Below are 12,790 nucleotides of genomic sequence, written 5' to 3'. Positions count from 1 at the left end.
CCTTTTCTTTTCTTCCTTCCCTCCCTCTTTGTCCCTTTCTCCTTTCTTCCCTTCCATCATTTTGTCCTTCCTTCCCTCTTTCTTCTCTTCTTCCCTTTCTCCCCTTTCTCCTTCCTTCATACTCTTTTGTCTTTCCTTCCTTTTCTTTTCTTTTCTTTCTTCCCTCTTTGTCCCTTTCTCCTTTCTTCCCTCCCATAATTTTGTCCTTCCCTCTTTCCTCTCTTCTTCCCTTTTTCCCTTTCTCCTTCCTTCCTACTCTTATGCCTTTCCTCCTTTCACTTCTCTTCATTCCCCCCTTTCTCCCTCTCTCCTTTCTTCCCTTCCATCATTGTCCTTCCTTCCCTCTTTCCTGTCTTCTTCCCTTTCTCCCTCCTTCCTACTCTTATGCCTTTCCTTTTTTCATTTCTCTTCATTCCCTCCCTCTTTCTCCCTCTCTCCTTTCTTCCCTTCCATCATTTTTCCTTCCTTCCCTCTTTCCTGTCTTCTTCCCTTTCTCCCTTTCTCCTTCCTTCCTACTCTGATGCCTTTCCTCCTTTCACTTCTCTTCATTCCCTCCCTCTCTCTTTCTCCCTCTCTTCTTTCTTCCCTTCCATCGTTTTGTCCTTCCTTCCCTCTTTCCTGTCTTCTTCCCTTTCTCTCTTTTTCTCCTTCCTTCCTTCCTTCCTTCCTTCCTTCCTTCCTTCCTTCCTTCCTTCTCTTTTGTCTTTCCTTCTTTCTCTTCCCTCCCCTCCCTCTTTCTCCCTCCATTCCCTTCCACCCTTTTGTCCTTCCTTCCTCCCTTCTCTTCCTTCCATCCTTCCCTTCCACCCTTTCATCCTTCTTTCCTTCCTCCTTACCTCCCTCCCTCCCTTTCTTACCTCCCTCTTTCTCCTTCCTTCCTTCCTTCCTTCCTTCCTTCCTTCCTTCCTTCCTTCCTTCCTTCCTTCCTTCTCTTTTGTCTTTCCTTCTTTCTCTTCCCTTCCCTCCCTCTTTCTCCCTCCATTCCCTTCCACCCTTTTGTCCTTCCTTCCTCCCTTCTCTTCCTTCCATCCTTCCCTTCCACCCTTTCATCCTTCTTTCCTTCCTCCTTACCTCCCTCCCTCCCTTTCTTACCTCCCTCTTTCTCCTTCCTTCCTTCCTTCCTTCCTTCCTTCCTTCCTTCCTTCCTTCCTTCCTTCCTTCTCTTTTGTCTTTCCTTCTTTCTCTTCCCTTCCCTCCCTCTTTCTCCCTCCATTCCCTTCCACCCTTTTGTCCTTCCTTCCTCCCTTCTCTTCCTTCCATCCTTCCCTTCCACCCTTTCATCCTTCTTTCCTTCCTCCCTACCTCCCTCACTTTCTTACCTCCCTCTTTCTCCTTCCATCCTTCCTTTCCTCCCTTCTGTCTTTCCTTCCTTCTTCTCTTCAGATTGTTGTAGGTTTTTCGAGCTATATGGCCATGTTCTAGAAGAATTCTCTCCTGACGTTTTGCCTGCATCTATGGCAAGCATCCTCAGAGGTTGTGAGGGCTTCTTTCCTTCCTTCCTTCCTTCCATCACCAGGAAGCCAGTCCTCTTAGCAGGCAGTGCTAGCATGCAGACCCCAAGTTAGAAAGTTTGCCCTTGCCTGTTATGTGTGTGTGTGTGTGTGTGGAGCAGGGAAGCACCATGTTGGGTGCCTCACACACACCCAGAGTCTCTGTTTTTGTGGCTATTAAAACCATGAAACAGGAGTTTTTACTGCTGGGAAAAACTAAGTGCAGAGTAAACAAAGCCACTAAAAGTGCATTGTGGTTTCTGCTGCAGCTGAGAGTTGCTTCCAAGCGTCACTTTAGATGTGGTGTGTTGTCGATGCCGTACATTCGTTTCTTTTTCTTCAGCAACTGTGCCAACTAGAATTGAGACTTGGAGCCATTTTATTTGAATGCTCTGCTTGCTCCATATGGTGCCGTAAGCCATGCACACACACACACACACACACACACACACACACACACACACAAATATAGATATAAATGTAATGTTCATTTGTGGGATTAACAGAACTCAAAAACCACTGGGGGAATTGACACCAAATTTGGACACAAGACACCTAACAACCCAATGTATGTCCTTCACTCGAAAAATTGATTTTGTCATTTGGGAGTTGTAGTTGCTGGGATTTATAGTTCACCTACAATCAAAGAGCATTCTGAACCCCACCAACAATGGAATTGAACCAAACTTGGCACACAGTTCTCCCATGACCAACAGAAAATACTGGAAGGGTTTGGTGGGCAGTGTCCTTTGGTTTTGGAGTTGTAGTTCACCTACATCCAGAGAGCACTGTGGACTCAAACAATGATGGATCTGGACCAAACTCTACACCAGGGGTTCTCAACCTTCCTCATGCTGCGACCCCTTAATACAATTCCGCATGTGCTGGTGGGTGACCCCCAACCATAAAATTATTTTCCTTCCTACTTCATAACTGTAGTTTTGCTACTGTTATCAATCGTAATGTAAATATCTGATATGCAGGATGGAGTTTCATTCACTGGACCAAATTTGGCACAAATACCCAATACGCCCAAATTTGAATACTGGTGGGGTTGGGGGGGGGGGTGGTGGTGGCTTGATATGGTCATTTGGGAGTTGTGGTTGCTGGGATTTGTAGTTTACTTGCAATCAAAGAGCATTCTGAACTCTACCAACGATGGAATTGAACCAAACTTGGCACAAAGAACTCCCATGGTCAACAGAAAATACTGGAAGGGTTTGGTGGGCATTGACCTTGCATTTTGGAGTTGTAGTTCGCCTACATCTAGAGACCACTGTCGACTCAAACGATGATGGATCTGGACCAAACGTGGCATGAATACTCAATATGCCCAAATGTGAACACTGGTGGAGTTTGGGGAAAATAGTCCTTGACGTTTTGGGAGTTGTAGTTGCTGGGATTAGTAGTTCACCTGCAATCAAAGAGCATTCTGAACCCCACCAATTACAGAATTGGGCCAAACTTTCCACATAGAACCCCCATGACCAACAGAAAATACTGTGTTTTCTGGTGGTCCTTAGTGACCCCTCTGACACTCCCTCGTGACCCCTCCAGGGGTCCCGACCCCTAGGTTGAGAACCACTGCTCTACACAAATACTCAAGACGCCCAAATGTGAACACTGGTGGAGTTTGGGGAAAGTAGAATCTTGACATTCAGGAGTTGTAGTTGCTGGGATTTATAGTTCACCTACAATCGCAGAGCATTCTGAACCCCACCAACGATAGAATTGGGCTAAACCTCCCACACAGAACCCCTATGACCACCAGAGTGGGCCACCAGCAAGGCGTGGCAGGGGACGGCTAGTGTGTGTGTGTGTGTGTGTATATGTGTGTGTGTGTGTGTGTGTGTGTGTGTGTATATATATATATATATATATATATATATATATATATATATATGGCCCACCAGGCTTTCTGCCTGGCTCTTTGCACCCAGTTTCTTGCAACACCGTCATGGACAAGTCTTCTCAACTTGTTAGTACAGCTTTCCTTCCTGCTCTTCAGGGTTGAAATGTCTCTCCTTAGAGTCTAGTGATTGGCGCAGATCCACAGAAGGGCAAGCGGGATAATTAAAGGCCCAGAAAGCAAGTTTTGCAGCTTTGGGAAGGACAAGTTGCCTGGGTTTCATGAAAAAGAACCAAGTGTGAAGAGAAGAATGAGAGGTAACGGCATTGTGATAGTTACATGCCTTTGAGTGTGTGACTTTTCCAATTTGACTGTGACTGAGTATGGATTTGAAACCTGGTCTCTCTCCAGACCCAGAGCCCAACCCTCAAAACCATTATGCGAAGCGGCAGGGTACTGATCTTTAAATATCTGAAGAGATGTTACAGACATTGGAGAAATTTTATTACCTGTTACTTTCCTTGAAGTTGGACTTTGTTGTACCAGAATAGCAAAAGCAGACTGAAAGCCAAAACCAAGCTCACAGCAACATCTATTATAAACCTCCAATATGCTGATGATAATGTAGTCTGTGCGCATTCAGAAGAAGTCCTACACGCCACTCTAAACACCTTTGCAGAAGCGTACAAGAAGCTGGGCTTCTCATTGAACATCGAGAAAACCAAAGTGCTCTCCCAGTACTCACCAGCCAATCCATCTGCAATGCCAGAAATGCAGCTTATTGGGGTAACATTAGAAAACGTTGATCATTTCCAGCCACTTTGGCAGCCACTTCTCCACAAAATTCAACATTGACACTGAAATACAACACCGCCTGAGCTCTGTGAGTTCCGTTTTCTGAATGGATTGGGACATCTATAGGGAGACCAAGGGGCTTGTTTATAAAGCTACTAGCGGTCCCCTGCCACGCGTTGCTGTGGCCCAGTCTGGTGATCTGGAAAATAAAGTAATGAGAAAGTGTTGGTTTCTAATATATGTAATGTCTTTCTGCTTGTGGATAAATAGTATTTCTTGCTGTTTCTTTGCCAGTGTTGATGTGGAGATTGTCTGGTTTGCCTACTCTGGAACAGGCAACATATCATTGTCCTTCTTTAGGGGTCCCTTTCAAATCTTTGATACTGCATCTGTCATATACGTATATATATGTGTGTGTGTGAATAGCTGGATGGCCCTTTGTCAGGAGGGCTTTGATTATGTTTTCTTGCCCTGATGAAGGGAGTTGGACTGGATGGCCTTAAGGCAGCATTTCTCAACCTGGGAAGTCAAGACCCCGGGGGAGGGCCACCAGGGGAGTGTCAGAAAAGTCACCAAAGACAACCAGAAAACACAAAATTTTCTGTTGGTCATGGGGGTTCTGTGTGGGATGTTTCGCCCAATTCCATCGTTGGTGGGTTCAGAATGCTTCTTGATTGTAGGTGAACTATATATCCCAGTAACTACAACTCCCAAATGTCAAGGTCTATTTCCCTCAAACTCCCATCTGTGTTTATATTTGGGCATATGGAATATTCGTGCCACACACACATATATGTATATGACAGATGCAGTATCAAAGATTTGGTCCAGATCCATCATTGTTTGAGTCCACAGTGCTCTCTGGATGTAGGTGAACTACAACTCCCAAACTCAAGGGCAATGCCCACCAAACCCTTCCAGTATTTTCTGTTCGTTATGGGAGTTCTGTGTGCCAAGTTTGGTGCAATTCCATCGTTGATAGAGTTCAGAATGCTCTGATTGTAGGTGAACTATAAACCCCAGCAACTACAACTCCCAAATGACAAAATCATATATTTTTTTAAGTGATGGTCACTCCTTGTGTTGTGAGACATTTTGTTGCCAAGTTTTGTGTGATTTCGTTCATTGGTTCTTTTGTTTTTAAGGTACTCATTATGCACAGAGCATTTATATATATATAGATTGCCCTCCCAACCCTGCCAAATGTGGACTGTCTACAGACGTCACAAAAATCCTGCAGATCTCTGCTTGGGAAGACAGGCAGACAAATGTCAGCGTGCTGGAAGAAGCAAAGACCACCAGCACTGAAGTGATGCTCCTACGTCATCAACTCTGCTGGACTGAAGGCCACGTTGTCCGAATGCCTGATCACTGTCTCCCAAAGCAGAACGGGAAATGTAATATTGGTGGACAGGAAAAGAGATTTAACGATGGGCTTAAAGCCAACCTTAAAAACTGTGGCATAGACACTGAGAACTGGGAAGCCCTGGCCCTTGAGTGCTCTAATGAGGTCAGCTGTGACCAGCAGTGCTGTGGAATTGAAGAAGCACAAATGGAGGCCAAGAAGGAGAAACGTGCCAAGAGGAAGGCGCATCAAACCAACCCTGACCGGGACCGCCTTCATCCTGGAAACCAATATTCTCACTGCGGGAGAACATGCGGGTCAAGAATAGGTCCCCACAGCCACCTACGGACCATCATCCTCGGGCTATGAGGGATCACCTAAGTAAGTAAGCAAAAGCTTTGTCCGTTTGGGCCCAGATTCCCACTGCAGCCCCATTTCTCCGAGTCACGAAGAACCAGCCACACACAACTTATTGGCACGTTGTTTTTAATAAAGTTTTTGTTTTCTTCCAAAAAGAGGTTTGTGGGGTTTTGGTTTTGGACACTGGCCACAGAGCAGCTGGGACAGGCCGCGCTTTGCTCGCCCCCAGCCAAGACCCGGCTTTAAGGAAAAGGGCGACCAAGAGTGAGATGAGAAAATAGCACAGGAAATTGGAATGCACATCTCTATGCCGAAATTCTCACTTTCGTCCTTCTTTCGTTGTGTTTGGAACGTTGTTTCTTCCTCTCGCTGCCTCTTCAGCATTGGAAGATCAGATCAGAGCCCCCTTCAAAACCTCAGCGGACCCGCATCCCAATACATAGTCCCCCACAAAAATACCCAACCGAATGCACTCTGCATTGGCATGCAAATATTTCAAGCACAAAACAATAAAATTTGTATGCAACCAAAGGCGTTGGCACATTCACGGACATTTCCACCCCTCATCGTAGGGATAGCTGGAGACCCCTGCCCCTAATTAAATTAAATATTAAAGAAAAATCAAACCCATCACCAATATCGGCTTCCAAATGTGCAACAAAATGCATTGCTTTCTGTATTTAAAAATAATAACACACAAATAAATATATATTTAAAATACACTAAAATCACGCACCTGCTTTGCTTGTATTGGGGAGGCATATCAGAATAAGGACAGACATGCGTTTGGAGTTTGAACAGTGTGGATAATGTGTCCATGGCCACTGCTTTGAACCCCCCCCCCCCCACCCTTTCCTTTCTCACGGATAGAGACGAGAGCGTCCTTTAAGGATCCAGGCCTTATGAGAACTAGAAACTTCGACTTCATGCGGAAACCAAAACTTCAAACTGTTGAGCAGCTTTGCCCATCTCCTCTTCTCATCCGTAATGCAACGGCATCCCAGCGAAGCTATACCCAACTTGGAATTGGGGGAGAGGAGAAAGGAGCATTGCTAGGGAAATGGAGGAACGGGCAGCGCAAGGTCGGGCCGAGTCCTAAAGGGATGAGAGGAAGGCGAAAGGAAGGAAAGGTGCGTCCTGGGTTGAGCATCTTCCCCCTGGAAAGGAAACCCATCCAACGAACAAGGGACAAAGTCACTGGAGGGGATGGAGGCATCGTTCTTGTTGTCTTTTTGTCCCGTCTGGAAGGCAAGACACTGCCGCCTCCCGCCACAAGAACGTTTGAGGAAAGATGGCAAGTGGGGAGGAGGAGGAGGAGGAAAGGCCTTGGTTATTGCTTTTAAAAACCAGAGAGAGAGATACCGAGAGTGCACAGAGACAGAGGAGTCATGAACGTTTGCTACAACCAGCTCTTTAGATGTCTGAGGTAAATGCCAAGCCTCCGTGAGGCGTCACACTCGTGTCCTTGACTGCGGGTATCAGGCAGGCAGGGGAGAGAAGGCCTGACTGACTGGGGTCAGGACCTCCCTCCCCTTTTCAGAGGCTGCCAAAGAGGGACGGAGAACCCCTACTGACGACGACGGGCACCCAGATATCCGTGGGACCGGGCCCAGTGAGGGCACCCTCCAACCCTTGGATCGAGAAGGGCGTCCCGGCCTGAACCCGGAATGGCAGAGGGCGCTTCCGGTCGGATGTGACTTACTCTGCTCAGCAGTGGTCGGAGAGCACCACTCGTACTCTTCCGAGGTGGCCCCTTGCCCCTTCGGCTTGCCCAAGGCCCCCCGGTGAGCTGGCAAACTCTGCTTGGGCCCCGCCGCCACTGGGGAGATTGAGAGAGACAGGGAGATGGACTGGCCTGGCGTCCCTGCTCCCACTACTCCGGGCTGTGATCAGGAGAGGCCTCTGCCGCCACCGCCACCCGCTCGGGGCTCTCTCGTGGTTTTTTCAAGTGCATGTAGAACCTTTCCTCCAGCCCTCCGGTGATCTTGTCCATCACTTCAGGGCTGAGGCGGCCTAGGCCAGGGCATTGACCATCCTCGAGGCATTCACCCCCAAACATTCCAGGCGTCGCTTTGCCTTCCTCTGGCGGTTCCTCCTCAATGACCTGGATTGTGTCTGCACTTTCCTCAGCCGGTGGCACGGCCTCCTCATCTCCGGTGCTGATGATGCGGGGCAGGGTTCCATGGAAGCGGCCGTCTGGAGGGTAGTTGACACTGTCACCACGCCGCAAGGGGGTCCGGTGCCGCTCAAGGGCTGGTGGGTAGCGGACCCCAGGGTCGCTGTACTGCTTGGTGCGCTGCCACTGCTTCCGCAGGTGCGTCCGGGACCGGTGTTTGGCCCGCAGTGGAGACTCATCAAACTGGGGGTCATGGCGCACAAAGGCGTTGAAGAGGGCGTCTGTCTTCTCGTCAATGCTGTAGTCCCGGCGGGGCGGGGCCTCCCGGGTGGGGAAGAGCTGCCCGTACGGGGCCCAAACTAGTGGACTGTGTGGGGGAAGCCCACCTGCTGCACCTTCCTCCTCTTCCTCCAGCTCCTGGCCCTCGAAGCTCTCGAAGATGGTGGCCTTGCGTCCGGCGCTGGTGAAGCAGAACCGTTTCTCTGAAGCCGTTTGGTCCTCGCCCACTCGGCCACCGGGTGCCTCGATGGAGGCGTAGCCACTGTCCATCTGCAAGAGCTTGCGGGTGCCAGATTCTGACTCCACACTGTCCTGCTTGGGTTTCCCCCACGGCCGGTCTTCTTCAACTTCGTCCGCAAGGGAAGAAGGGAAGCTGGGAAGGCCACCGCTGGAGGAGAGGCTGTCCCCGCCATCATCGCTGCGGATGGACTCCCGGTCGTTGCCTTGCTCCGCAGGGGGCGAGGTGGAGGCAGCGTACATCTCCAGCGAGGCCCGTAGACTCCATATGTCATGATAAAGGGGGGCAGGGGGCTGTTCCAAAGCTGGGGGCTCGGCTGGGGGGGAGGGGGGCGGCTCGGGAGGCTCTATCCTGTAGCCGGGAAGGAAGCAAGACGGACCATTTACTCTCGAGAGCCAAGCATGAAATGAATGCACTTCAACCTCATTGCGCCTTTGCTCATTGCGATAGAATTATGGGAGTTGCAATTTGGTGAGGTACCAACACTCGGGCAGAGAAAGGTATAGACCAGGCATGAGCCATCTTCGGCCCTCCCTCCAGGTGTTTTGGACTTCAACTCCCACAATTCCCAATATCATAATAATATATAATATAATATAATAATAATAGTAGTAATAGTAATATACCGGCTGTTGGGGAGTTGAAGACCAAAATACCCGAAGGGAGGGACAAAGTTGGCCCATGCCTGTTAAGACATCGAATAATACAAGTCCCATGATCCCATAGCATTGAGCGGGCGGTATCATCAAACTGTGTTCCTTCTGCAATATAGATGCACCAACGATGCAACATGCATAATCCAGGTAACTAGTTAGAATTAAGCTGTATCGCTTTTTAAACTTGTCAGTTCTTAACCGCTTACAAGTGCCATTAAAAGTAACTACCCAGTTTCCCCGAAAATAAGACATACCCATAAAATAAGCCGTAGTGCAATATAAGCCATACCCCAAAAATAAGACATAGTGATATGTGTGGCTATGCAGCATACAACTTCGTCTCCCCCTGTCAGTCCTGGTTATTCTGTGCATGCTGCAAGCTGAGGCTTTAGGTATTGTGTGTCCTCGGGGAAGAAGTAAAGCTGTGGCTGCCGTTTTTACTCAGCACTGTGGGTCTCTCTCCCCCAGCACAAACCGGCAATAGTCTGGCTCTCCCTCACCCCACACAAACACAAGAGGATAGGGGGAAAGCTTCAGCAAGCAGTCTGCTACTGAGCCCAGAGAGATCATCCTATAAATGCAGATTGTTGTACCATCTATATCTATCCATATAATAAAAGAGAATGTTTGTATGTGGAGGATGGAGGGAGGTGTATGTGGCAGCTTTCTGATTGGCTGCCACTTTCACAGGCCACTGCGACCAGCATGGGTGATGGACCTGGACCACACTTGGCACATATAACCCCCATTTATGTATTTATTTATGTATTTATTTGCTGCATTTGTATACCGCCTTTCTCAGCCCGAGGCGACCCATGACCCACTTTACGTCCTGGTGCGGTTTGAGGGAGGACGGACAAAGGATGATGGGATTTGTAGGACTTTCAAACCCTTTGGTTCCCACAGACCACTGTGGCCCCCAACTAAGGCTGATAAAGACCAAACTTGGCACACAGAGGTCCCATGACCCAGTCTACATCCTACTGCAGTTTGGAGGAGGGTGGACCACGGATGATGGGACTTGAAGTATCTCCGCTCACTTCTCGAGACTGCTGCGACCCTCATCCAATGAGTGATCAAGACCAAACTTGGCACACAGAGCCCCCATGACCCACTTCTTGGTGCAGTTTCGAGGAGGATGGACCGTGGATGATGGGACTTGAAGTACCTTCATTCACTTTCTGAGACCACTGCAGTCCTCATCCAATGATTGATCAAAACCAAACTTAGCACACAGAGCCCCCGTGACACATTCTACATCCTGGTGCAGTTTCAAGGAGGATGGACCATGGATGATGGGACTCGCAGTACCTTCACTAACTTCCTGAAACCACTGCGAGCCACATTAAATAACTGATAAACACCAACTTTGGCACACAATACCTTTCTCAAATAATACTTCCTTACAAGTATTTACTTTCAAGCTCTGTGTGCTGCCAGATTCCAAACTTGGCTCATTTGTGTCGACTTGGTCCCCTTTATTCATTGAGGTCACAGGGGAAGCTAAAGGGTGAAAACACTCTGCACATGCTCACATCCCACCGCCCCCCGTTCCCACTTATCTACAGAAAAATACCTGCCGAGAGATAATGTGGGGCTGGCGGGGGCCGGGAGGAGGGGGCCGGCCGTGGGGCGGAAAACCACGTCGTCAGTCCGGGCGATGTACTGGATGATGTCCGTCTGGTGCGCATCCCGGTCTTCCTGGTCCATGCTCTCGCTGGCGGCCCTCTGGCGCTGGAACTGGTGCCGTTTCGGGGAACCTGGGTGTCGAAAGGAAAAAGGAAAGGGTGCTGTAATTATGTACCGTGGAAGGACCCTAGGTGTTTGATGGACAAGGAAAGACCCTTGTCTTGGCAAGACCTCTCTGCCGGTCAAGAGTGGCCAACCTAAAACTTCCTGATGTTTCGCCTGCTGTGACCTCACAACTCTGAGGATGCTTGCCATAGATGCAGGCGAAACGTCAGGAGAAATGCCTCTACAACATGGCCATATAGCCCGAAAAAACCTACAGCAACCCAGTGATTCCAGCCATGAAAGCCTTCGACAATACATATATTTAATATTTGCGTTTTCGGTTTGCATTTTCGTTTTTTCTTTATTGTAATTGTTGTTTGGGCTTGGCCTCATGTAACCCGCTCCGAGTCCCCATCGGGGAGATGGTGGCGGGGTATAAATAAAGATTATTATTATTATTATTATTATTATTATTATATGTGTACATTGTAATCCGCCTTGAGTCCCCTGCGGGGTGAGAAGGGCGGAATATACTGTAAATAAATAAACAAACAAACAAACAAATAAATAAATATCAACCCCACTTGCCTAGTTTCCAACAGACCTCACAACCTCTGAGGATGCCTGCCATAGATGCATAGATGAAACGTCAAGAGTGAATGCTTCTGGAACATGACCAGAAAGCCCGGAAAACTCACAACAACCCAATAATAATAATACTTTCTAATAATAATAGTAGATCTATAGCTGCTTTGAGCCTCCTGGTGGAGAGAAAATAGCACCGGGATTGTGGCACAGCTGGCTGAGTGTCAGCTGCATTAAGATCACTCTGACCAAAAGGTCATGAGTTCGAAGCCAGCCCGGGTTGGAGTGGGTTTCCAACCAATTGTGTGTAGCCTGTTGTCGACCTTTGGAACCCAAAAGACAGTTGCATCTGTCAAGTAGGAAAATTAGGTACCACCTTAAAAAGTGTGGGGAGGCTAAATTAACTGATTTATGAGGCCATAAAGAAGACTCCAGCAAAGCATTCCAAAAGGGAAGCATGCGGGGAATGCGGAATTGCTTCATCAGCGTCGCAGATGGACGATGAAAGCGACAGCTCCCCTGGCGGCCAGAAAAAGTTAAATAGCCTCTGTGTATGTCTGTATATGTTTGTATGTCAAAAATTGGCACTGAATGTTTGCCATATATGTGTACACTGTAATCCGCCCTGAGTCCCCTGCGGGGTGAGAAGGGCGGAATATAAAAGCTGTAAATAAATAAATAAACAGATCACTGTGACACCAAACTTGGCACACAGACACACCCCCCCCCCCCCCGGATCCACTTTACGTCCTGGTGCGATTTGGGGGAGGACAGACAATGGATGATGAGACTTGCAGTACCTTCACTCTCTTCCTGAGACCACTGAGACCCCCACCAAGGACAGATCAGGACCAAACTTGGCACACAGAGTCCCCATGACCCACTCTACAGCCTTGTGCAGTTTGGAGGACAATGGACCATGGATGATGGGACTTGCAGTATCTTCACTCACTTCCTGAGACCACTCAAGACCAAACTTGGCACAGAGACCATGGATGATTGGACTTGCAGTACCCTCATTCACTTACTGAAACCACTGTGACCCTCTTCCAATGACTGATCAAGACCAAACTTGGCACAGAGAGCCACCATGACCCACTTTACATCCCGGTGCAGTTTGGGGGAGGATGTACCACGGATGATTTGTAGTACCGTCACCCGATTGAGCTCCCACAGACCACTGTGACCCTCATGAAAGATGGATCCGGACTCTATTTGGTACACAGACGCCCCATGATACACTTCATGTCCTGGTGAAGTTTGGGGGAGGATGGACCATGGCTGATGGGATATGCAGTACTTTCAATCACTTCAGCTCCCATAGGCCACTGTGACTCTCACCA

General features: G+C 48.5%; 1 protein-coding gene across 2 annotated transcripts in view; it reads right to left on the bottom strand.

The window, feature by feature from the left end:
• Positions 1-5,948: 5,948 nt before the first annotated feature.
• The window catches only part of CBARP (CACN subunit beta associated regulatory protein), a 45,734-nt gene continuing 38,892 nt past the window's right edge, over positions 5,949-12,790 (bottom strand). For both annotated transcript variants that reach the window (XM_060784807.2, XM_067473579.1), the window contains 2 exons: positions 10,705-10,888; positions 5,949-8,823 (listed from right to left, as the gene is read on the bottom strand). In XM_060784807.2, coding sequence (XP_060640790.2) covers positions 7,713-8,823; positions 10,705-10,888 — 1,295 coding nt within the window. In that variant the 3' untranslated portion in view covers positions 5,949-7,712. The remainder of the gene's footprint in view (positions 8,824-10,704; positions 10,889-12,790) is intronic.

The sequence above is a fragment of the Anolis sagrei genome, chromosome X, assembly GCF_037176765.1.
Source record: "Anolis sagrei isolate rAnoSag1 chromosome X, rAnoSag1.mat, whole genome shotgun sequence".
In the NCBI taxonomy this organism is placed as follows: domain Eukaryota; kingdom Metazoa; phylum Chordata; class Lepidosauria; order Squamata; family Dactyloidae; genus Anolis; species Anolis sagrei.
The sequence above is the reverse complement of the archived record's forward strand: the minus strand, read 5'-3'. Positions and strand labels throughout refer to the sequence as shown.